The sequence below is a fragment of the Neophocaena asiaeorientalis genome, unplaced genomic scaffold (assembly GCF_003031525.2).
Source record: "Neophocaena asiaeorientalis asiaeorientalis breed wild unplaced genomic scaffold, Neophocaena_asiaeorientalis_V1.1 scaffold461, whole genome shotgun sequence".
Taxonomy (NCBI): Eukaryota; Metazoa; Chordata; class Mammalia; order Artiodactyla; family Phocoenidae; genus Neophocaena; species Neophocaena asiaeorientalis.
Genome location: NW_020173230.1, coordinates 2,392,110 through 2,417,193, shown reverse-complemented (window position 1 = coordinate 2,417,193; position 25,084 = coordinate 2,392,110). Strand labels below are relative to the sequence as shown.

At 47.4% G+C, this 25,084-nt stretch overlaps 2 protein-coding genes across 5 annotated transcripts in view; one reads left to right on the top strand and one right to left on the bottom strand.

Moving 5' to 3' along the window:
* Positions 1-3,713, top strand: part of ZCWPW1 (zinc finger CW-type and PWWP domain containing 1) — a 30,170-nt gene extending 26,457 nt beyond the window's left edge. For both annotated transcript variants that reach the window (XM_024745421.1, XM_024745422.1), the window contains 3 exons: positions 1,903-1,963; positions 2,663-2,797; positions 3,359-3,713. In XM_024745421.1, the coding sequence (XP_024601189.1) occupies positions 1,903-1,963; positions 2,663-2,797; positions 3,359-3,678 (516 nt within the window). In that variant the 3' untranslated portion in view covers positions 3,679-3,713. The remainder of the gene's footprint in view (positions 1-1,902; positions 1,964-2,662; positions 2,798-3,358) is intronic.
* A 13-nt stretch (positions 3,714-3,726) lies between these two features.
* On the bottom strand, positions 3,727-15,761 carry PILRA (paired immunoglobin like type 2 receptor alpha). 3 transcript variants are annotated; one of them, XM_024745426.1, is made up of 7 exons: positions 15,546-15,761; positions 14,842-15,231; positions 8,536-8,757; positions 6,222-6,252; positions 5,167-5,216; positions 4,907-4,938; positions 3,727-4,534 (listed from the first exon to the last, which is right to left on the bottom strand). In XM_024745426.1, the coding sequence occupies exons 1-7, from the start codon at positions 15,598-15,600 to the stop codon at positions 4,301-4,303; spliced, it is 1,014 nt and encodes a 337-aa protein (XP_024601194.1). In that variant the 5' UTR covers positions 15,601-15,761; the 3' UTR covers positions 3,727-4,300. The 3 variants fall into 3 exon arrangements, 2 of the variants coding, with proteins under 2 accessions (XP_024601194.1, XP_024601195.1); XM_024745427.1 differs by having other exon boundaries at positions 4,394-4,734; XR_003003339.1 differs by lacking the exons at positions 3,727-4,534; positions 4,907-4,938 and adding an exon at positions 10,848-11,028.
* Between the last annotated feature and the right edge of the window lie 9,323 nt (positions 15,762-25,084).

The following is a 25,084-nucleotide window of genomic DNA, read 5'->3' as shown; positions in this document are numbered from 1 at the left end:
CTTCAGAGCCCTGTGCAGATTAATCATGTTTGCTTTAAATTTCCAATCTGAGCATTCTCTAGCATGTTTGGTTTTGATACTTTTTTTTTTTGATACTTTTTAAAAATTAATTTATTTATTTTTGGCTGCGTTGAGTCATCATTGCTGCACGTGGGCTTTTTCTAGTTGCAGGGAGCGGGGGCTACTCTTTGTTGCAGTGCGCAGGCTTCTCATTGCAGTGGCTTCTCTTGTTGTGGAGCTCGGGCTTCAGTATTTGTGGCACGCGGGCTCAGTAGTTGTGGCTCATGGGCTGTAGAGCGGAGGCTCAGTAGTTGTGGCTCACGGGCTTAGTTGCTCCGTAGCATGTGGGATCTTCCCGGACCAGGGCTTGAACCCGTGTCCCCCGCATTGACAGGCGGATTCTTAACCACTGTGCCACCAAGGAAGTCCCTGGTTTTGATACTTGCTCTGTCTCTTCAGGTTGTGTTTTTGCCATTTGATATGCCTTGTAGTTTTTTTCTTGATTGCCAAACATGATGTGCTGTAAGTATATCTTTAGTAATGTGGTGGTAAGGTGTCAAGGGAGGGGAAGTGTTCTATATCCTGTGATTGGGTCTAAGTCTATTAATGAACTTATGCCCCTGGACTGTAAACTTCACAGTGTTTCTTAGTTTTTTCCCACCCGCTTAGGTGGGGCGGGGTGATTAGAGTGGGCTGAAGTTGGGTGTTTCCCTATCCCCAGGACAGTTAGGCTCTGTTAACACCCTAGTAGGTTAGGCTCTGGTTAACTGGTTTCTCCTGAGGGTAGGTTTTGTTAAGAAGAACAGAATGCTCTGGTATATTTCAAAATGGTTCTTTCCCCCTCTCCCTGCTGGAAGCATGAAGGAGTTTTTCTCTGATATTTTCTGTGAGAATCTGGTTGAGCTCCTGGAAGGAAAACTCACAAAAAGTCTGGAAGTCCCCCATGACTGGGTATCCCTGGAGTTTTTAACTCTCAGACTTGTCCACACTGAGCAATTCCTTTATTACTGTTGAGGTTTTCCTATCCTGACACTAGTTCTCTTGGTGGTTTCTGCTTGTGAGTGTATGTTCTGATAAGCGTGACTCCCTGTATTTGCCTGTGTATCTTCAGTTTTGAGGGCAGAGGTTTTCCCTGTGTCCTCACTGTTCTTATGGATCTAAGAAGAGTTATTGGTATTTCAGTCTGTTCAGCTTTTTAGTTGTTGTTAGAACACAGTTACAGCTTCCAAGCTCCTTGTGTGTAGATCTGGAAACTAGAAGCTCTGAAGTGTATATTTTTCACTTTCTCTTTTAATTTTTAATTTACCAGTTTTTATCATGTTTGTGGCCTAACTTTATTTCCTTCTGTTGTGCAAAAGCCTTGCATTGACTAATAACAAAAGAATGGGAAGGATGAACATTTTTATCTTTGTTGTCATTTACTTATTTATTTTTAAACATTAAAAAAAATTATTTATATATTTTTGGCTGCGTTGGGTCTCTGTTGCTGTGTGGGGGCTTCTCTAGTTGCAGTGAGGGGGGCTACTCTTCATTGCGGTGCATGGGCTTCTCATTGCAGTGGCTTCTCTTGTTTCGGAGCACGGGCTCTAGGCGCATGGGCTTCAATAGTGGGTTTTAGAGCACAGGCTCAGTAGTTGTGGCACACGGGCTTAGCTGCTCCGCAGCATGTGGGATCTTCCTGGACCAGGGCTTGAACCCGTGACCCCTGCATTGGCAGGTGGATTCTTAACCACTGCACCACCAGGGAAGTGCTGTCATTGATTTAAATTGTATCAGACTCACAGAACCTAATTTGAACTCCCTTAAGTGCACTCATCATTTCTGTAGTGTCCCACTCTATTAAATCACAATTATGTGACTTCATTTATATTTTCTTATTTTTCTCTCCCTTATTTTTCTCAGGATCCAACTTTGCCTGGTCCCAAGCCAGCCAAAATTCAGACAAAAAAACCCAAGGCAAGAGGTAAGCAAGTCAGCTGGAAATCAGACATGTGCTACAGTTAAGGCAAGGCAGAAGCAGAGAGTGGGAGGGTCTACATGTGGCTGGGCCTTACTGATGTCTCAGCTCCAGAACCTGAGAAAATGAGCAAGACTCATGCTAGGGGCTTCCCTGGTGGTGCAGTGGTTGAGGGTCCGCCTGCCGATGCAGGGGACACGGGTTTGTGCCCTGGTCCGGGAAGATCCCACATGCTGTGGAGCGGCTGGGCCTGTGAGCCATGGCCGCTGAGCCTGCGCGTCCGGAGCCTGTGCTCCACAACGGGAGAGGTCACAACAGTGAGAGGCCCGCGTACCGAGAAAAAAAAAAAAAGAAAAAAAAAGACTCATGCTAATGTTGTCAGGGAAGCTGTAGCCTTCTCAATTCTGTGAGTTGAATTACAAAATCTTAGGTTAAAGGTGGAATGAATGTTTTAAATTCTTAGCCAAGAAGGATGACTTCTTGGAGGAGGCGGGTTCTGAGATGAACTATAAAGAGAAGACCCGGGGGGAAAAAAAAGGAAATATTTGGGGAAAAGAAAGGAACCAAGAGGACTCACTAGATTGAAAATGAGCAGAAGATGCAAGGCGGAGGACAAATGTGGGGAGTCTATGGACCCTAGCCATGCTGTCACTCAGTGAGAAATAAACCAGTGTCCTTCACGGTTGGGGGTTGGGGGTGATACAGGTGGAGCACATGGACGAGATGGAACCCCGCAAAGGAAGACAATGAAGAGATCCCTGGGAAATGAATCTGCAGCTCCATCTTTACCCATCATGGGAAGGAAAAAAGGGCATGGGAATTCAGAACCTGAGCAGCCAGGTAAGGCTCAAGACTTGGGGAAAACTGTGGGGAAATGAGGTTCATGTCTGCATTTTCCCTCCTTTGATCATTTTTTAATAATTTCACAGCTTTTCATTACTTAAAAAAAAAAAAAGTTTGGCCAAAAGGGTGTCATCCAAATTGTAGAACACAGCACACACTGTAGAAACATTTGGTGGTTATTATTTGATTTGATTCAGGGACATTCAGGGATAGGAGAATGGTAAGGAGGTGGGAATTAACATTTATGGTTATTTCCATGGGCCGGCTAGATAGATACTTCTATACTTGTTCCCTTTAATTCTTTCAGTATCTCTATGGCTGGATATTTGCCATTTTACAGATAAGGAGACTGAGGTTTAAAGGGTTTAAAGTTTGCTCAAGACCCATGTCTAGCCTGTGGATCCAAGTCTTTTTGACTCCAAACCCCATTTTCTTTCTTTTAAGAAAGGTCATCTTTTCCAGAGATTGTTTTGGTAATAGAAATTTAGGAGTTTGACTTGTAAAAGGTGAGGACAGATGACCCAATAAGTCTCTCAGTTTTATCACTTTTTTATTTAGGCCCTAAGAAAAAATTTAAAGCTCCCCAAAGCAAGGCCCCAGTAAGCAGCTCATCTGAGGAAAAAGAAGCTAGACTAGTGCCAGAGGTCCTGACCCCACCAGCTCCTCCCGGGGCCTGTCCCGTGGTGGGGAAAAAAGGGCCTGCACCCCAGGAGCCACGGCCTCAGGAAGCTGGAAGTATCCTCTCTGATGATGGAGCCTCCAGTGACCTGGACCTGGACCAACTCATGGAGGATGTTGGAGAAGAGCTGGAGCAGAGGGAGGAGCCACAGCACAGAGACGACGCAGGGGAGCTCGCCGTGGCCTTCTGGGAGGAATAGCTGTGGGCTCGCACCTCCTTCCTGCTCTCTCATCCCTTCTGTGGGAGCAGGAGGCAGAGCCTCTCAGAGGATCCCCGAGAAGCTGATAAATGTTGGGGTTGTTCATTGGCTGTGAGGTTGGTTGGCTAAGGTCAGAGTTGTGCAGTTTATGTTAATAAACCAGGTTACTGGTTTAGTTGGTTTGGTTCGTCTCAACCACTTGCTTTCTTTTGGCTTCTCTCCCTCCTCCTCCGTGTCATTGTGGCACGTCATGCTTTCTGGTTGGAGGCCTGTCAGTATAGGGATCTGGGAAGGCGATGACACCCGAGTCCTAGGAGAAGGACACTGAGAAGGGCAGGTCTGGGTTCAAATCCTGCCTCAGCCACTTACTAGCTACATGGCCTTAGGAAAAACACTGTAACCATTCTGGGTCTTGTTATCCTGCCTCAGATGGTACATCCAGTGCCATATAGGGTTGTTGATGATGCTGAAATGAAGTAAACCACTAACACAATGCATGCTAATTATTATCATGAGGGAAGTAGAATGGTTAAATTAGGAGACAGACCTTGGGTTCCAGACTGACTACCAGTGTTTGGGGATTTACTGGTCCCTGGCCTGAGGCAGTCACTGAACAAAAGTACTAGGGGAGGGATCTTGGGTGTGAGCTATCTATTATGGTTCCTTTATGGCAAGAAGGACAGAAGTTGAAGGTGATGTCAGCTTTCTCCTTAGATACATTCAGGCAAATTGTACAGGGACTTTTATTTTTGTGGTCAAGGGCTAGGAAGTTGAAGAGGGAACTGGAGCGGGTGGCTGTGTGTCTCTCAGGTCCTTGGTGGCCTTCAACACCTGCTGGCTTCTGAGTTGTCTGTGTCTGTCCAGGGAGATTATGAGAAACTGAGATCCCTGTGTGCAGCTGACTCTAAGCAGGTCCTCACTCAGTCTCACTCCTTAGGCCTTTATGACAGAGTATAGGGTCTCTTCCCGGGGGCCCTCTTGGGGAGGCGGGTGGGGAGGCGCTGCTGGTGAGGTCAAGCTGGAGAGGGTGAGGGAGGCATACAAGATGCCATCATCCTGGGGGAGAATGGAAAGGGGAAGGGGTTAGGCAGCAGAGGGGGAGCTGTCCCATCTTAGAGCCGCAATCCCACAGCTGATGCCCTGCCGAAACCACAGTCCCTCTGTTCTTCCACCCCACCTTCTCCAAACGTTCCTTTAATTCTTTCAGGCCCTAATCTGAGCTGCTTACCTTGGTGTCCAGCTTGGGGCCTGTATGTTGTCCTAGAAAAAAATCAAGATGTGCCAGGGTTAGGTGGCCTGGCAGCAAGGGTAGAGAAATGGGCGGGGGCTCCAGTAGTGAGGTCATCTTTAGGTCAGGAACAGGGTCTGGGGGAGGGTGGGTGAGGCGGGGGAGAGAGGAGGATGCTGAGGGCACATGTGTAGGGAGGGGGGTGTGTGGGCGGAAGGACGGCCCAGGTGGAGAGCGGGGATGATGGCGGCAGGACCTACCTTTATTCCCAATGTTCTCGTATTTCTCCTCTGGGTTTTGGAAGGATCCCCTGTGTGGGAACAGGAAGGGGGCGATGTGTCAGAGGCTGGGCAGAAAAGAGTTACCACCTGCATCGGGCTGGTTCTCTTGGTGGGGGCTCTGTGACCTGCCTGGACACACTCGGAAGATGAAGGCAGAGGTCTGAGGCTCTCAGAAGGAGGCCGCCTGGACGGGGTTGAGGAGTCATTTGCGTTGTAGCCCTGTCCCTGAGTGCTGACTGAGGTGGATTGTTCTGGAGAAGCGGCTTTACTGCAGGGGCACAGGGAGCAGAAGCAGGAGGGGGAGTTTCTGTTCTCTCTGCCGCAGCACCTCAGTTAAAACTGGAGCCTCAGTTAAAACCAGGAAGCTAATCTCAGGTCCCCTGGCCATCGCCATGGGGAGGGGTCCGAGGAGCGCAGCTGTCAAGAGTCAGGAGGGAGAGAAAAGAGGGAGGGGCTGAGAGAAGGAAAAGCCTGGAAGTGGAAGGAAAGATGGAGAAAGGAAAGAGGTGGGCCATGAGGAGGGTAAGAGCTCAGGAAAGGAAAAGGAGCTGGGGCCCGAGGAGAGGGAGCCAGGCTGGAAGCCAGGAGGGAAGTTGATCTGAGAAAAGACAGAGGGCAGAGCAGCTAGAGGTCCCATGTCACAGGGGAAAAGGACAGATTGGATGAGGGGCAAGAAAGAGGACAGAACGTGGAGGTGGTAGGTGTGTTCAGGAAGGATGAGGTGGAGAGAAACCAGGATGAACAGAGGAAAAGGCTGAGAACTGGGGATGAAGGAGGAAAGGGGCAGCCAGAGAAAGACAAAGGGAGATGTTCTGGGAAAGAATCAGAGAAAGTGCTGGTCCACTGTTCTCGATTTTTTAAAGAGCTGGAGCCTCCGGAAGTGAAGAGCCTGGCCTGTTAGGGGACTTGGGAGGGTGTGGATGGAGAGTCCAGGAGGGGAGGGGCTGTGAAAGGCTCCCTAGTGCTGTTCTCAGAAAGAAACTTCCTGCTTCACAAAACAGCATCCCCTCCCCCCTTGGAGGAGAAGCGCTCACCTGGCTGGAGTTCTGGCTTTAGTCTGCAGACCTGTAGGGGGACCAACAGTGTGTCAATGTGTCATCCATGGAGGCCTGTCTCCTGCCTGCCTTCTCTGCCCCGCCCCACTCTGAGCTAATCCTTGGAGAGACCAGAGCAGCGAAGCAGCTCGGCTGAAACCCGCCTGGGAAGGGCCTGGGACTCCGAGCCTGCACCCAGCAGGCACCCTGAGGCTGCCCACACCTGTCCTGCCTTGTCCTCAACACCCATCAGGAGAGCAGCTCTTCCCTGCACCCTGCGCCCCTTCACCTTCTGAACACATTGGACTTGCCCACTTCCCCCAACTCCAGTGACCTCTGCTCCACTCAGCCACACCCTGGGCCTTTTTTTTTTTAATCACTCGAGCTGAGACCTCTGACCTAGTAAATGCTAGTATCATAGTTATGCTACTACTGTCTTTCCTTCCAGCTCTCTTTTGTCATCATCCCTCTGTACCTGTGCTTAACCTCACTAACTCTTGTCTCTTGATGATCCACTTTCTTTCAGGTTATCCAGGCTCCCTGCTGAGTCCTCTACTCTCCATCTGTGCCCTCTTACTCGCTCCTTGACCTCCTGTGTTCCCCTGTCCTTCTGCCACACTTGCTGACACATCTTCAATCCTGGATGTGTCCTAAAGCAGGGAATGCTATTTGCTTATCCCAATATCCATTTGATTCTTCTTATTCAGTTACAGAACCTTGATTTTATTTGGAGTGGCAGTGTGCCCCCCTACAGATAGATGTGGGACCTATGACTAAGGGGAAGTTGTAGGTAGGACTTTCAGGAAAGCTCTTTAAAAGGAGGACAGAAAGCTGGGTCATAGTCTTTTTGTCCTTTCCTCCTACATCCTGTTTCCTGTTTAGATTCACAAATCATGCCTGGAGTCCTAGCAGCCATCTTGCACCATAAAGCACCCTTCAGGATAGAAGTCAGTATCCAGGACAGTGAGCAGAAAGTTAGGAGCCTGAGTGCTTAAGGACGGTGTCCTCTGCTTTCTGGCTCCAGATCCTTTTAGATGAGGAAAAAAGTAACCCTCTGTGTTACTTAACCCACTGTTACTTCTGTTCTCTGATGCTAGCAGCTGAACACAACTTTTTTTCTTTGGCTGTGGCACGGCTTGCGGGATCTTAGTTCCCCAACCAGGGATCGAACCCAGGCCCTCGGCAGTGAAAGTACAGGGTCCAACCACTGGACCGCCAGGGAATTCCCTGAACACAACTTTTAATCAGCAATTCCTAAAGGTTTCTAAACCTGCATGGTTGAATACTGCTGAAAAAAAACAGTCATGTGCAATGATGCTTTATGGCTTCTCATCTGAGTTGATCCTCAAATACCATCTTGCATTTCCTCAGTGACTATGTCACATTTTCTCTACATCTTGAACGTTCATCCTCACTCTCAGGACACAACCACTGTGGTTTTTGCTCTGCAGAGCTAAAATAACAATTTTAGACTGACCCCAGCCTGGCCCACCTCTGGCCCTTCCACTGCAGACTCTGTTATCTGCAAGGCCAAGCTGAGGTTGCCACTTTGCTTTATCACATTGCTGCTGGGATCAGAGGCTCTGGGGTGTGATTTCCAAGGTCGTCTTCTCTCATCTCCTGCCTCCTCCACAGCTGTGAGCTGCTTAGAGTTCCCAGCATGGTTTCCTTCCCCTGGAATGACAGTGACCTCTACAGCACCCTCACCACCTGGCTAATTCTTTTTCATTCTTTGAGACTTTTTGCAGGTGTCACTTCTTCTGGGAAGTCCTCCTTGATTACCCCTCCTTCCTCCCAACCTACCATAGCTATTTGCAAATGAGGCCGTTAGCCCTTGAGGCAACTGTCTTCCCCATATCCTCCTATCCCCCAGTTCCTTGAAAGCAGGGCCTGTGCTTTATTTACTTTTGCACCTCCAATTATAACCCAGACCCTGAAAAATGGGTGTCCAACCAGTGCTTGCTGAGTGGAGCCACCTTCCTGTCCCTTCTGTTCTCTCACATTTCCCAGGGCAGACCCTCCCTACCCTTGCACTAAAAGGTGAGGACAAATGAGAAATGATTAAGTCAAATGAAAAGAACTGGAAACGATCAGATTTGTGGAGAGGGATTGGTCTTGAGCAGTGGTTCCCAAACTTGACACACAAATACCACCTGAGGAGACCATTAAAAATGCAGATTCCCAAGCTCAGATCTCAAGCCCAGCAGGGATCTGCATTTTTAATGGGCATCTATGGTCATTCAGATGCAGGAGTGTTCTGAGAAACACCCAGCTGGGAATCTTGGGGAGAGATTGGGGGTCCCAGACCACTTACCTTTGCTTCTCTTCCACCTGAGGTACACAGTCAGCCCCACAATTGCAGTGATGAGCGCAGCGCTGGCCAGTGCCAACCCGACTGTAGCTTCAGTACTCAAGGGCCAAGACCATGAACTCCTTTTGCCCTCTGGGACCCTGAGGCCAGCTGTGGTGGTGATGGTGGTGGTGGGACCTTGAGTGGTTGTCTTGGTGGTGGTGGGGACTTGAATTGTGTTGGTGGCTGGGAAGACATGAGAAATATGCAAATTCTTCACTAAAGGGCTGGAGGCATCTGGGTGAAGCTGTCACATCTTGTTCCCTAGTTTGGGGAATGTGGGGGGGTGGGGAGCAAGTCTCTGAAGCTCTCCCACAGGGAGGGGAGTAACAAGGGCAGATGCTGGAAGCCCTGAATCCTCATCACTCTGTTTAAATCCTGACCCTACCGCTGATCAGTGCAGTGATCTCAGAACCTCATTTCATCACCTACAAATAGGGACAACTAAGTCACAGGATCAAAAAAATTAATGTGGTAAAATATACGTAACACAGATTTACCATTTTAACCATATTTAAGTGTATAGTTCAGTGACATCAAGTGTATTCACATTATCGTGCAACCATCACCACCATCCATCTTCCGAAATTTTTCATCTTTCCAAACTGAAACTGTCCCTATTAAACATCAACTCCCCATTCCCCCTTTCCCCAGCCCCTGGCGCTCACCATTCTACTTTCTGACCCTAAGCATTTGACTACTCTAGGTACCTCATAGAAGTGGATTCAAACAGTATTTGTCATTTTACATGATTGTCTTAATAAGTGAGAAAACATCTGTAAAGCACCTAGTGTATATTGGAAATATGTTATTATGGTTAAATTAATATGTATTGAACTTTAGTTCCTACACACAGATTGTATCTTTGTAGATGTTTAAGGCACCATTAAAAAATTGACATAGGGCTTCCCTGGTGGCACAGTGGTTGAGAGTCCGCCTGCCGATGCAGGGGGACACGGGTTCGTGCCCCGGTCCGGGAGGATCCCTCAGGCCGTGGAGCGGCTGGGCCCGTGAGCCATGGCTGCTGAGCCTGCACATCCAGAGACTGTGCTTTGCAACGGGAGAGGCCACGACAGTGAGAGGCCGCATACCGCAAAAAAAAAAAAAAAAAAAAAAATTGACATAATACTAAACTACATACAGAAAATCCAACTCCAATAAAATCTTCAGGTTAGTGTGGACTGAATTTTCTGTCCACTTGTAGAAATTAATAATAAAAGTGTGAATCCCATCACTCAGTTGAGACAAAAAATTTTAAGTTCTTAGTCAAATAAATATATATAATGGCATGCTATTTAGAAAATAAAAACAAGAGCAGGATGTATTTTTTAAAAACTCCTGGAATATGACTAAACCACACTCTAAGCTAAATTCATAGTATTAAATGCTGTAATTATTTAAAATGGGAAGAAATTTTTAAAATGAATGAAAAGTCAATTTCCAAAGAAAAAAATTACCAAACAGAGAGGAGCCAGCTCTAAGGAAACTCATAGTTTGAAAGTAATGAAAACCTATGTTGGAATAAATGCTTTTATGAAACAGAACAGCAGAAGGAATAACAAATACAGGAAGTGGTTAGAGAAAAAACAAACAAGAAGACAGATAAGACTCCTGCAGATCTAACAACCACAAAGAGTCTGTTGAAATCATGAGTGAGTGTGTGCTCAATCATAGGTTGATAATTCTAAAAAATTTCTGTGAAATTGATGATTTTCTGAGACAAATAATACTTTTTTTTTTTGTCTTAACTCCTTTATCCCAGTGCCCAGATTAGGACCTGACATATAATAGTCACTCAGTCAGTGCTTGTTATTTCATTTGTTAAATGAATAAATGAAATAATTTTCCCTTGGAATTTCACAACATTCAACCACTGTCTTCCAGCTTCCTCTATTGCTATTGAGAGAGTCAAGCCACTCTGATTCCTGAATCTCTTTATGTGGCCAATTTATTTCCTCCTTGGAAATGTATTGGATCTTCCTTTATCCCTGGTGTTTTGAAATTTCATGTTGCAGTGCCCCAGGGTTGGTCTCTTTATTTTTATCCATTCTGCTGGGTTCTTTCATTCTGGAAAATTTCTAGAGTAATTTTGTTGATAATTTCTTCCCCCATGGGCTTCTTTTTTCTGTTTTTAAAACTAGAATTCAGGGGTTGGAACTCTTGGACCAATTCTCAATTTTTCTTATCCTTCCTTATAATTCCTATATTACATTTCTATGGCTGCTATGACAAATTGCCACAAGCTGGGTGACTCTAAACAACAGAAGTTTACTCACAGATCTGGAGGCCAGAAGTCAGAAATCGAGGTGTCAGCCACGCTGCGCTCACTCAGGAGGCTCTGAAGTGGAATCTGTTCCTTGCTTCTTCCAGCTTCTGGTGGCTGCTTCATTACAGTCTCTGCCTCTGTGGTCACACTGCCTTCTCTTCCATCTGTGTCAAACCTCCCACTGCCCCTCTCTTATAAGGACACTTTTATTAGTATTTAGAGCCCACTCAGATAATCCCAGATAATCTCATCTCAAATTCCTCAACTGAATCACATCTCCAACAGTATAAGGCAGTATTCACATTATTCAGTATAAAGTTCTGGGGATTAGGATGTAGACATGACCTTTGGGGGGGCTGCTGTTCACCCACTACAATATCCAAATCTTTGAATTTTTTTCTACCTTCTGAGATATTTCCCCAAACTTCATCTTTCAATCATTTATTGAGTTTTCCATCTTTGCTAGTATACCTATAATTTCCAAGACCTTTTTTTGTTTCAGAAGCTCCTTTGTAAAGCACCCTTTTGTGTTATATACATGAAATTCCTTAACTCTCTGAGGATGATAGTTATTTGAAAATTTTAATCTCCTTTCATAATTTTGGATTCTTCCAGATGCCCTTTCCCCCCAGATTGTTCTGTTCTCTGCATTTCATGGGAAAAGCATTCTTTAAATGTTTAGTTCAGTCATTTTTAAAACAGCTTCTGTAGCCTCAGGCAACCTGGGCACAGCTGAGGTGAGGGTACAATCCTTAGTGCAGAGGATTTGGCGCAAGGCCGAGACCCCAATCACCTTACCCCCTTGGCTCCCAGCATACAGGAAGCTGTGTGTGTTATAGCAGAAAAGGCATGTCAGTTAGTGGGCTGTAGAGTGATCTGTTAGATTTCTAGATCTTTTCAGGCCCATCAGATAGATATCCCAGAGAAGAGTCTCCTAATATTCTGCCCTTGGTGGGTGGGTTGTGGGTACCAGCCTGGCTACCTGCATCCTGGGAGGCTCCCACAGGGGTCAAGTTGTTTAAGGTCTCATCAGTTCACCAAATCTCCAGATTTAAGAACTAAATCCTTGTTGCCAGTTAGGCCCCAGGGTACTCCCCCCAGGCTCCTTGTGGATTATCGTTTCTAGAAAGCAAATATCCACTCTTTGGCTGGGGTTGTGGGTGGGGGTACGGAGGTGTCTCTGCTTCTTAAATACATTTCAACTAGTCCTCTAGTTTTCAGACCCCCTTCCACCCCCAGTTTCACAAGTACTAGGAGCTGCCATTCCTGACCCTTTAAAGGGTTTTGCAGTGTAAATCGCCTTCCTTCTGGGTGTCCCTGCTGGTGGCTTAGGGTTTAACTCCTCTGGTCTCCTGAGCCAGTTACATTAGTCTATCTGTTTCCAGTGTCCCCAATTTTGTTTTTGTTCACCTGGATTGCAAATACTTTGTCCTTGTGGGTTTTTGTCTTTAAAAATTCCCTTTGCTGTCATTTTAGTAGATTTTGGGAGGGAGTGGAGGTAAACATGTGCGTATAACCCAGCATCTTGGCCAGAATTTATGCATTGCTTTTAAAATGAAAATTATAACAAGTATACATTTTTAAATGTTGCACATTAATAATAAAAGTAGAGAATAGGAAAAAGTCTTGTGAGGCATTTACATGATCTTTGGAAGAACATTACAAGGGTTTACTGAGGGATATAAGATAGGACCCTTTCCTCAGTGAGAAGATTGCACATCATACTGATTTCAGTTTCTGTCAATTGCTTTATACGTTTAATGCAATTCTTATTTAAAAAATCAACATAAGCATTTTTCTAGGTACTTGGCAAACTTATTCTAACATTTATGTGGAAGAATAGGCGGGCAACAAAGTTTCTGAGGAAGAAATATGTGGTTGTGATGGAAAAAGTCTTAACAGTCATTGAAACATGATAAAGTTATAATAACTAAAACAGTGTCATACTAATATAAGAAAACACAGACTAGTGAAACAGAATAGACAGACCAGAAATGGATGCTATTCTACAAAAGAACTTAAAAGCTAGGCCTATGAATCAATGGAAAAAAGAAAAAATATTCAGTAAATGAAGTAAGGACAACTGATTTGTTTCTTGGTATAAAGATCAACTTAGTTCTTTATCTCACACTATATACCAAAATAAATTCTCACTATGTTGAAGAATTTTATTATGAAAAGTAATCAAATCTTACAAAATTTAGGAAAAAATATTTTCACCCCTAGTGGGATGTGGGGTTTTCAGCTTAGAAATAAAAGAGAAAAACTACAAATGAGAATATAATTAGATTTGGCTACAAAAGTAAACCGTTTGTAAAAAAAAATTAATAAGCCAATCTCAAACTTATGAGATATGTTTGCTACAGATATCCCTTTGGTGTGATGTTTTTGCATGGTGGTACTTCACTGGGATTAAAAACATTTCTTTTTATTCCTTTCTTGTATCTTTCAAAAAGTAATGAGCAGACCACCCAATTAATTGAATTAATTGAAAAAAATTAACTTATTGATGAAAAAACTCACAGTAAGCGTGACTGAAACACAGAAATGAGAAAAAGAAGGAAGAATTAGGAAAGGAAGAAGAGGGATTTAAGGAGAGACGAAGTCCCTCAAAAAAGGCCATTTAAGGAAATATGGAGGAGGTGCAGGAAATACTAATCCAAGGCTGTCTTGCTTAATTCAGGTTGTGAGTCACTATCTATTTGCTTTAAAACCAGCATAGTGGTCAAGAAGGGGCAATGGTTTTCCGAGGGGGAGACACGGGGAGTGTCCATCCCAGCCGGGAGCAGAAATTCATCACTGATACTGCTTAGAATTGCCAGCACAAGTGATTATAAAAAGCAAACAAACGTAGACGATTTTCAAAAAAATAATCTACAGACAACACACTCCTTTATTGCCTGTGCCTGGGAGAGAACCCCTCACCTCTGCCCTGGAGTCAGATACACTGAGGTTCAATTCCAACGCCCCACTGAATGACAGAGGGAGATCCGTTGATGCTACACGGCCATTATTAGGTGAAAAATAGTCAAAACAAGATGATCAGGTCAGTACCTGAGGCCAAGCGGCTCATGGTTAAGAGAAGAGACTCTGGGGTTAAACTGGGGTCAAACCCCACCTGCACCAGGAGTGACTTTGGGCAGGTGTTTGCTGTGTGAGCCTCGGTCTCCCTTCCTGTAACAGGAGGATGGCAGAAGGGCCGACTGTTACCGGGGTCGTGGGGAAGGTTAGCTGGGGTTTAGCTGGGGTGATGCTGCCAAGGTGTCCAGCCGGGAGGCAGGGCACAGTCAGCGGGAGCTGCCTTTACCGCTGCTGCTGCCTCGTCATGACCAGGACAGAGGAGCAAAATCAGGGTGGACAACGGGGACAGTGTGACTAGAGCCACACAGGGAGAGGTGCGGGGGAGGCAAGGAGGTAAAGAGGGTGGAAGTGGGGGAAGAGGAGATGGGAAAGAGGTGGGATGGGGGTGGGAGCGTTGAGGGCCATGTTCTGGGGAGCAGAGCAGCAGAAGGAAGGGGGAGATGGGAAACAGGTGATGGGGACACGGGACGCCTCGGGCCACCATTGGTGGCCACCACATACCTACTGTGTGTGTGGGCTGAGCTCATGGCCGTGGGGAGACAGACATGGGGTAGCTGAGTCTCCACACATGGACACATGACAAAGGGGAGGCAGCCACATCCCAAAGATGTCAAGTCACCTGGAGGACATGGGATGAGGGCAGGGGAGGGGCAGCCCCAGCTTGGAGCAAGAGAGGAGAATAGCTGGGAGCCCAGAGGGCAGAGGCCTGAGGATGAGGGAGGGGGCAGAGAGGAGGATGGGCAAGGGAGGCAGCGCAGGGCTGGGGAAGATTAAGGTGAAAAGGGGTTGATAGAGGCCTGGGGAGGAGTAGAGGGGGCAGGGAGAGGAGTTTGAGAGAAGAAAGGAAGAGGGGGCCTGGGCCAGGCCTGGGAGACAAGACCCCAGTGGGCTCCAAGAGCCTCAGGCAGGACAGCTGGACTCACTGGGGTTGATGGTGAGTGTGGTTCCCTCGATGGACTGCCACATCTTCTTGCCGTTTCCCTGTGTGTCCATCTCCACCCGGCAGAAGTAGCTAGACGCATCCTCCCTCCGCAGTTTGGAGATCTGGAGGGAGCCGTTCTTCCCACCCTTTGTCCAGTTCAGGAGGAGCCTGTCCTTGAAATCATTATGGATGAACATCGGGGTCGTGTTGTAGATGAACTTCCCATGGAAGTGTTTCCATCTCCAGAATATATTCACATTGGGAACCTTGTGTAATTCCCAGGGGTAATAGAAGAAGAAGGGGATGTGGATGGAGTCACCCTCGAGGGCTGAGAGTTTCTTTGGTTGGTTCATCCCAAAGGCAGTGTTTGGATTGGGTTCTGCCCAGTGACCTAGAGGAGGGAGGGAGAGGGAGAGACTTTGAAGGTGACCCCAGACCGTCAGCCACCCTCACCTACAGTGGGATGTGTGACAGGTGGTAGGACTGGCCCTCTGGCCTGGGTGAGCCCCTCTCCAGGCTTGGGGCGGGGAGGAGGGTGCGGGGTTGTGGGGACCCGGCACTGTGGAACCAGCTCTTTGTTTATTGGGGGTGGGAGGCCTGGCCGGCTACCCCAGGGGACACTTCTACAGACACCCAGCCATAGCCCCTCCCCAGGGGGGTGGTCCCTGTGACCCTGGGCAGAGCAGGACAGTCCCGGCCTCTCACCTGCCTGCAGAGATGCCAGGGGCAGCAGCAGGGTCAGCAGCAGGGGCAGACCCATGGCCTTGCCCTCCTCCCGGGATGAGAAGACAAGCAGAGCCTTCAAGGCCAGAGGGGAGTCCTGTGGAGGGGCCGCCTGCGGGGAGTCTCAGCACCAGGAGAGCGAGGACCAGGCTCCTTCGGAGGACTGAGGAGGGTAGGGGCCTTCCCCAAGCCCGCCCACCCCTGCTGTGACTGGAACTTCCTTTATCAATCTGGCTTCTTTTCCTATATTGCAAAAGGGCCTCTCTGTGGTCAGTGCAAAGGGAACAATGATCTAGGGCTCCCTGCCCCGCTCTGCACACTGAGGGGCTGGTCCTGACCTGGGCCAGCTGGGGCCTCTCCTCTCTCCCTCAGCTCCCTGCTTCTGCCACCCGCTTGGCATCTCCTTAGGAGTCAGTCTGTGTCTCTGTGTGTCTCTCTCTCCTTTTCTCTGCTTCTCTGAGTGTCTCTCTCCTCCCAGGGAAAGGGGTGACAGCAGGACCAGTTCAGGCTCCTTCAGGGAGAGGTCCACGGCCCTGAGTCCCTGCCCAGCTACAGCCCCTTAGAGAGGAGGAGGAGGGAGATGCTGGTAGTCAAGCCTCAGCCCCCAGCCCAGGCACCAGGGGCACCCAGCATGCTGGTGGTCTCTCTCTCTGCAGGTAGGGGACACGGCAGTGCCCCTCTTCATCCCCAGGCAGAACCAAGGCCCACCAGGCCCCTCCCGCCCTGCTCTGCTCCCTGGGTGCAGTCTCACACCCTCCCTGAGGTGAGGTGAGGGTGGGTGCAGGTTCCCACCTACCCAGAGGGTGGGCCTTCTGGAGGCCACGCCTCCACCCAGAGATGCGGGACTGGATCTGCAGGGCCCTCTGTCCTCACACTCTACAAGGAGGACACCGGGGCTCAGACACGCCCTGCCCCACATCCAGGACTCTGAGGTGGCGGGTCCAGGACTTGAACTCCAGTCTTGCTGAGCCCACAGAGCCTTCTGCTCCTTCTGGATGCTTCCTGCTGGCTGCACCACAGAATCTCTGGGCCTCACCCTGTGAGTGCAGAGCCCTGCGGGGTGAGCCCGGAGGCTGTATTTAATAACGCTTCTCAGGGGGTTCCATCTGCAGCTGTGCAACCCTGGCTCGTCCAGAGCCTTCCCTGGACAGAGGGGATGAAGGTCAGAGCAGTCATGAGGCATCCAGCTGACAGTCCCTGGGACCCTCTCTGATGGAGGCCCTGCCCGCCTGTGACTGGTGGTGGGCGGGGTGAGAGACTGGGGGCTGGGAACTTTGGTGGCCCCCCAGGGCTGGCTGGGATGGAGGCTCTGCTCACCCGCTCTCCAGGATGACGTTGGCATTGGTTCACAGAATGGACCATGGGGGTGGGAGGACATGATTTGAACTTCCTTTTTCCTTTTCTCAGTTTTTTTCCCAATCCTAATAGATGTTTTCCACAGTTCTCTCATGGCCAGCCAGGTAGTCCTGGCTTTCTCTATGTGCCTGCACTTATAGGCCTCAGAGGACAGATTCTGCACTTTCATGGAACCCTCTTATCTGAGTCAAGCCCTAAACCTGCATTTTCTCATTTTCAGCTTTATAACATTCTGTGGTGATGTATCCTTATGTTAATTTTCCCAGGAAGAAACTGAGGCCCAGAGCCTTAATGTCATGGAGAGTCCCAAACTCTCCCATTCCTGTTGGGGGAAGGGAGGATGAACTCCTGTCACCAATTCAGCCCAAGCATCTTTCAGAGTTCACAGGGAGGTGACCTCACTTACTCTGGTTCCCTCCAGGTCTGGATTTGGACCGCACTCAGGTCTGTCTGCCTCGTGAGCTTGGCGCTTACCCAAGATTGCCCCTCCCCCACCAACCACCCCCGTTAACCTCCCTCACTTCCCCTTCCTTCCACAGCCCATCCTGGGGGGTCATTCATTGTGCTTCATTCAGCTGGCCCCTTCTCAGGGTCTGGGGAAACAAAGGCAGGAGGGATGTGAGTGTGGCCCCTGAGGTGAGGCAGGACACATGAGGCAAAGAAAGAGCACAGGGAAGGGGGAGGGACGAAGGGCAAGGTCTTGGTCTCTGCTCTTTCCCATGGGCTGTCCACGGGCCTCTGTTGACATCAGCACTCTGTTTACTTCCTCTTGTTTTGCAGGCAGGGAGGGGCCCAGAGAAGGCTTCTCCTGCCCTGGTTGGGTGCAGGCGTGCAGTGAGCCCTCCAGGAACTAGAGTCCAGCTGGGAAGGGAAGACTCTCAGCTTGCTTCACTATGTGAGGCAAGTAGAGGGAGACCCAGGCCCCACAAAGTTGAAACAGGCAGGGATGACATCTCCCGCTTCTTGTGTGTCGGGTGCTTTGCACTCGTGTTGGCCATGTTTTCTTATTTGCTGTATTCTTGATGCTCTGACATCTGGGGCCTCACTGACCGGGGAGAGACTGTCCCTCCCAGGGCTGCCAGTTCTTAGAAGAGCAATGGATGTGCCCAGGAGCTCACCTGTCATATGCAAACCAGCCAGTCCAGAGCCCACGCTCCCCACCACCTCCTCCATCTGGCTCTTATGCTCCAGGAGGCCCATGTTCTTCTGCCATATTCATCCCAGGGCCAGGTACCAGGCAACTAGGGACAGCCCCTAATCCCCAGAGCCCGCAGACATTATTCATACCAGCTAATCCTAAACCTGCCTGCTCTCCCTTGCCTTGTCTTTCTCACAGAACCTACAACAAAGGCTCCTGCCCATGTTTCCCCCTCCCTCCCTCTGCCTCCTGACTGACCCTGGTGCCTCCCTGCATGGCCCTGCGTGGAGTGCTGGGCATCTTGTTTTTATGGTTTTGTGAACATAAACTGCTTCCTTCATAACAGTCATTTGCATGTGTGTCTTACCATACCTGATTAAAACACATCCAGGTTATGTTTTAAAATAGCTCTTAACTCTCCCAGCAGCCCCAGGAGGTAAGCAGGGTCTATTTTGATCCTCATTTTTATGCAGGAAGAAACTCAGGTCCCGAGTGAGATGATGAGATTTAACTGAGGTCACATCACATGTAAATGTCCGCTGTGGCGTTGGGTCTGAGCCCAGAGCCCGTGCTCCCTACCACTTCCCCATGCAGTGACGAAGGTCAACAGCCCTCTGGCCCCGTTAACAGCCAACGCTTCCCTTTTCTGTGTTGTCTTCCTTCTGCACAGGGAGAAGCTTGAGGACTGATTGGGACACTGGCTCAGGGGGTCCTTGTCACGTGGCACAGTGAGTGGGACAGTCAGTGCTGACTGAATGTTTATGGAAGAAGGAGAGATCTTTAAAGGATAGGTATCTGTGTGATGATCCATGTAGCTTTCCAGGCCGTGTGCAGGGTCCTCTGTGTTACCTCATCCTGTCCTCACTGGGACCCTCCAAGGGAGGTACTGTTACTACCCCCACTTTACAGATGAGAAACCCAAGGCTCAGGGAAGGGAAGTCATCCGTCCCACAGTCAACTCCAGAGGCTGTGTCTGTAGTTCCTGCTTCTGTCATATTCACAAGTTTCATCTTTTGGGACCGAGACTTCCTCTCTTGTCAGCCTCCTTTTCATGCCACCAGGATGCATTTCAGCTCCTGGTCAATCTGACAAATGCTGATTGCGCTTCTAGGAGATGAGAGCAGAGGGCTGAGAACTGGGGATCAAAGGCTGACCCCTGACCTTGCTGAGCTCCCAGGCTGGGAGAAGTGAAGGATACTCAGAAGAATGGGACCAGGAGATCATTGTCTGCACTTCCCCTCAGAGAGTGTGCTGGTAAGTGTTCACCAAACCATCTCTAGAAAAGGAGTCCTGATTTATAGGCTTTTCCAATTTCCATGTGTCAACTTAACTATTGTATGGACTGACTGTTTGTGTGCCCCCCTCACTCCAAATCCATATGTTGAAGCCCTAACTCCCAGTGTGGCTGTATTTGGAGATGCGTCCCTAAGGAAATGCTTAAGGTTGAATGAGGTCATGAGGAGGGGGCCCTGGCCCAATAGGAGTAATGTCCTCATGAGAAGTGACCCCAGAGTGCCCCCTCTGCCTCCTCCACAAGTCTACACTCAGAGGCCATTGTGAACACAGGGCAAGAAGGCGGCCACCTACTCCGCCTACAAGCCAAGGGAAAGAGGCCTTAGAGTAAAACCTACCTTGTCAGCACCTGGATCTTGGGCTTCCCACCCTCCAGAACTGAGAAATAAATTTCTGTTTTTTAGCCACCCTGTCTGTGCTATTTTGGTCTGACAGCCTGAGCAGATAATACAACTACCAATGTGAAATCACTGAATGTGGGTCAGGAGGAAATGTACAGCATGTGTCATTGTACAGCCTTCCCACCGTGAGAATACAATAGCACAGTAACCTAGAGAGCATACGTAGTAGTGAAATATGGTGAAAGAAGTAGGAAATGATGAGCTCCCTCATTTTTAATAGAATTTAATTGTAAGTTTATATTATTTTATTTTTTCTTGATTTTTTTGTTGTGTGAAATATACGTAACATAAAATTTACCATTTTAACCATTTAAGTGTACAGTTCACTGGCATTAAGTGCACTCACACTGTTTTGCACATATTATTTAATTTTTAATAATGGCTGTGTTTAACAACTGGCTGGCAACATTCCCCCAACAGTCAGCTCCAGCACATCCCTGTCTGCGGGGTCTCCCCAGCGATCCTCAGGTTGCTTGGCAAATTTAGGATAAAAAGCCACAAGATTATCTTATTTATGTGTATTTCACAGAATTCAAATTTATGATGAATTATGATTGATATAAAAATCCTCCTTTTTCTTTCTCTTTCCCCTCACTCCCTCTCCTTCCTCCCTCCCTCCCTCTCTCTCTCTCTCTCTCTGTAATATCTTTTTAGTAATCTCTCACTCTGAAAGGCTGATAATTTGCTTGCAAGTCCTGAATTGGCAAATGGATCTCAGTTAAGGTCCTGAACACTGGATACAGTTCATCACAGCCCACAAAACTTCACGTCATTGCATGTCACTGGTCCCTGGTATTTATCTGTTTTTGGTTTAAGACATTAGAAATTTATTGTCACAATTCTGGAGGCCAGAATCCACCATCACGATGTCATCAGGGTCATATGCCCTTTGAAGCCTCTCAGAGAGGACGCTGCCCTGCCTCTTCCAGCTGCAGTGCTCCTGGCAATCCTCAGCATCCCTTGGCTTGTAGACGCATCGCTTCAATCTCTACCTCCCCCGTCAATTTTTTAGTATTACTACTGGGCTTCATTACATTCCTGATTCACAAAACTGGACCAATGGCTCTAGAGTGATCCACTGAAGGACAAGGCAAAATTGTGATGAAAAGAGTTAACACTGAAATGAACACAAGCATGTGAGGGCAGATGAGACCCCAGGGGAGCAGGGAGGGAGTTTGTATCTGCAGAGATGAGTGAGTGAGGGTGGCGACACCAAGGACCGAAGGAGAGAAAGGCATCTCCAAAATCCGGGGATGATATCTGAAAACTGGGAGTGGCCCACACCCCCAGTGCTTGCCCCCGGGACACAATCTGTCATGGGACTTTATTAAACTGTGATCTCTGTAGAAAATTAATTAGGTACAAACAAAAAGCAATGTTCCTCAGTACAAATTGGTGAATTTTGTTTCTAAAAGTGAAGAAGGTGGGACTTCCCTGGTGGCACAGTGGTTAAGAATCCGCCTGCCAATGCAGGGGACACAGGTTTGATCCCTGGTCCGGGAAGATCCCACATGCCACGGAACAACTAAGCCCGTGCACCACAACTACTGAGCCTGTGCTCTAGAGCCCTCGAGCCACAACTACTGAGCCCACGTGCCACAACTACTGAAGCCCACATGCCTAGAGCCCGTGTTCTGCAACAATGAGAAGCCCACGCAATGCAACTAAGAGTAGCCCCTGCTTGCCGCAACTAGAGAAAGCCCGTGCACAGCAACGAAGACCCAACGTAGCCAAAAAATTAATTAATTAATTAAAATATTTATTTATTTATTTGGCGGCACCAGGTCTTAGTTGTGGCATGTGGGATCTAGTTCCCTGACCAGGGATTTAACCCTGGTCCCCTGCACTGGGAGCTCGGAGTCTTAACTACTGGACCACCAGGGAAGTCCCTTGCTCGTGTGTTTATGTTCAAGGCTTTCCAGAGCCTGGGGCCAGGGTAGGATCCCTCTTGCCTGAATGAAGCAGCCTTCTCCCGACAGCACACACTCTCCCCCTCCCCTCCCCCTCCCCAGGACTGCAGGTATAAAAGCAGACTTGCTGGACTGGCCTGAGGCCACCACCCTGTCTCTTAGCGTGATTCTATACCCTGCCCACCCCTTCCTATCTAAGCATCCCTTTCTTCAGCTCTCTTCCAACTGCCTTCATCTGAGAGAGCCACCTGTTTCCAGCCAAGACCCACCCGCTTCATATCCGAGTCTGAATTCACTGTTGGCAAATGTGTGGTAGATAGGGAGACATGATCAGCAGATTTTTAAAATATATATATATATTTATTTATTTTGATTTTTGGCTGTGTTGGGTCTTCGTTGCTGCACATGGGCCTTCTCCAGTTGCCGCGAGCGGGGGCTACTCTTCATTGTGGTGCATGGGCTTCTCATTGTGGTGGCTTCTCCTGTTGCGGAGCATGGGCTCTAGGTGCGTGGGCTTCAGCAGTTGTGGCTCGTGGGCTCTAGAGCGCAGGCTCAGTAGTTGTGGCCCACGGGCTTAGTCGCTCCACGGCATGTGGGATCTTCCCGGACCAGGGCTCGAACCTTTGTCCCCTGCATTGGCAGGCGGATTCTTAACCACTGCACCACCAGGGAGGCCCTGATCAGCAGATTTTTGTCCTAATTTTTGCTGAAAAACGCCCGCTGCACGATAGCAGAGCCGCAATGTAGACTGGAAAATGTAGACAGGAAGGAAAGGGGTCTACAGTCAACCAAAGAAATGGCAACTGTATTTCTTTCTTTTTCTTCTTCTTTTTTTTTTTTTTGCGGTACGCTGGCCTCTCATTGCTGCGGCCCCTCCCGCTGCGGAGCACAGGCTCCGGACGCGCAGGCTCAGCAGCCATGGCTCACGGGCCCAGCCGCTCCGCGGCATTGTGGGATCTTCCCGGACCGGGGCACGAACCCGTGTCCCCTGCAAAGGCAGGCGGACTCCCAACCACTGCGCCACCAGGGAATCCTGCAACTGTATTTCTTCATTCTTGGATCTGAAGTGTACCGGGTAAAGTAAATCCTTACGACTGTGTAACAAACAGCCCAAAATGCCAGTGGTTGAGCACAATGGAAGTTCCGTCCTGGATCCTATAACATTCCAGTGTGGATGTTCCTGGTCAAAGGCTTCCTGGGCATCTCTCCTTCCATCAGTGATTCTGGGACCCAGGCTCCTTCTGTCTCACAGCTTCACCTCCTCTGGTTCCTTAGGGTCCTCTCCATTCACCTGGCAAATGGGAGACAGAGCTTGGAGGATTGCACAAGAGGGTTTTACAGCACTTCTTGTGGAGGTTACATACTTCACTTCCTTTTACACTTCATCAGCCAGAAATCAATTGTCTGACCCACCCCCGTCTGTATGAGAGGCTAGGAAATGTGTTTAGATGTGGGAACAGGATTAGGGTGAGGCAAGCGAGGCACTCATCTCAGACTGAAGGTTTCAGGGGATGCCAAAAAAACTCAGTAGGTTTTGAGTGTCTTGTTGATGTTTGCTTCCATTAAAGCCAGGAAGGTAAAATTATAATAAATTCTGGTTTGGGTGTAAATACAGTCTTTAAACTTAAAATAGTGTTGTGAGTTTTAATAGACCTCCTTTTCAATTTTTCAATATTTTTTCCAACTCTTTAGTATTCTGTTAAAAATTATCCGTTAAAAATACATGAAAGCATGTACCTAGGGGTCCACACTTCTGTGTGTCTGGTAGGAAAGGTATCTAGATCTTGAGGAACATGTAAGAGTCTCTGCCAAATTCCCACACTTTATTCTCATCCTTTATGTATTTTATTCTTCATCTCTGTTCTTTAATAATGAATGCCTTTAAGCAGGACACTTTCCTCTGCATACATGCTCATTGTGTCCAAGGTTTTGGTGATGTGTTTTCCTTCTTATCGCTTCTTAAGGGGTTTGTTATTTCTCTTTTAATTTCTTTTTGATCCAAGAGTTATTTAGAGTGCATCTTTTCATTTCCCAGTATATGTAGTTAAGATTTTTTGGTCCCATTAAAAGAAATCAGCCTTATTGAGCTATGAGTCACATACCATACGGTTCACTCATTTGTTTTTTATTTATTTCAACAAATTTTTTGTCATTCAACAAGTGTGCCTGCTGTCTTTATTTTTCTTAATTAATTTTTATTGGAGTGTAGTTGATTTACAATGTTGTGTTAGTTTCAGGTGTACAGCAAAGTGAATCAGTTATGCATATACATATATCCACTCTTTTTTAGAATCTATTCCCATGTAGGTCATTACAGAGTATTGAGTAGAGTTCCCTGTGTAGTAGGTCTTTATTAGTTAGCTATTTTATATATAGTAGTGTCAGTTCACTCACTTCAAGTGTATAATTCTATGGTTTTGGTATACATTATTAATTTTTAAAACTTGTGGTAAAATATACATAACACAACATTTTCTATTTTAGCCTTTTGTTTAGTGGCATTACTTACGCTCACAATGTTGTACAACCATCACCACTATCTGCAAAACTCTTCCATTACCCCAGACAAAAACTTCTTTCTTTTGCATGTAGATATCCAATTCTCCCAGCACCATTTACTGAAGGAAACTTGTGTAGTTTTTTAGTGGTTGCTCCAGGGATTATAATATACGTACTTAATTTTTCCGTTCAGTTAAAATTAATATTTTACCACTTCAAGTGACATGAAGAAAACTTACAACCTTAGAGTTCTCTTTACTCTTCACTTTATGTTGTAATTATCATATGTATTAAACTTATAATCATGGAAAATCTCACCAGTAATGTTATAATTTTTGCTTTTGATAGTCATATATATTTTAAAGAATTTAAGAGGAGAAAATAACCTTTTCTATTCACCTAAATAATTACCATTTCTGTTGCTCATCCTGCATCCCTGAAGTTCCAAGTTTCCCTGCAGTATCGTTTCTCTTCCCTGTGAAGAACTTCCTTTAGAATCTCTTTTAGAGCAGGTTTGCTGGCCGTGAGTCCATTCAGTTTTCCTTCATTTGAGAATATCTATTTCGTCTTCATAACTGAAGGATGTTTTTGCTGGATGTAGAATCTGGGTTGACAGCGCTTTTCGTTCAGCACTTTAAACATGTAGTTCGGCTGTCTTCTTGTCCTCCAGGCTTTCTGATGAGAAATCTGCATTTGTTTGAATTATTGTCCCCTGTGTGTAATGCTTTGTGATTCTCTGGCAGCTCTCAAGATTTCTCTCTTTATCTTTAGCTTTCAGTGGTTTGATTATGCTGCGTCTGGAGGTGGTTTTGAGTTTATCCTGTCTGGAGTTCACTGAGCTTCTTAAATCTTTAAATTGATCTCTTTCAAGTATTTGAGAAGTTTGCAGCCATTGTTTGTTCAAATATTGTTTTCTGCATTGAT

What these genes read in the sequence shown, in the direction of transcription:
- PILRA (XM_024745426.1), bottom strand. Translation starts at nt 15,600, where the DNA reads ATGGGTCTGCCCCTGCTGCTGACCCTGCTGCTGCCCCTGGCATCTCTG. An exon ending in CACACTCACCATCAACCCCA is followed by an intron (nt 8,758 to 14,841) that starts GTGAGTCCAGCT and finishes ATGTCTTCCCAG; the next exon opens with CCACCAACACAATTCAAGTC. An exon ending in CGAGAACATTGGGAATAAAG is followed by an intron (nt 4,939 to 5,166) that starts GTAGGTCCTGCC and finishes ATTTTTTTCTAG; the next exon opens with GACAACATACAGGCCCCAAG.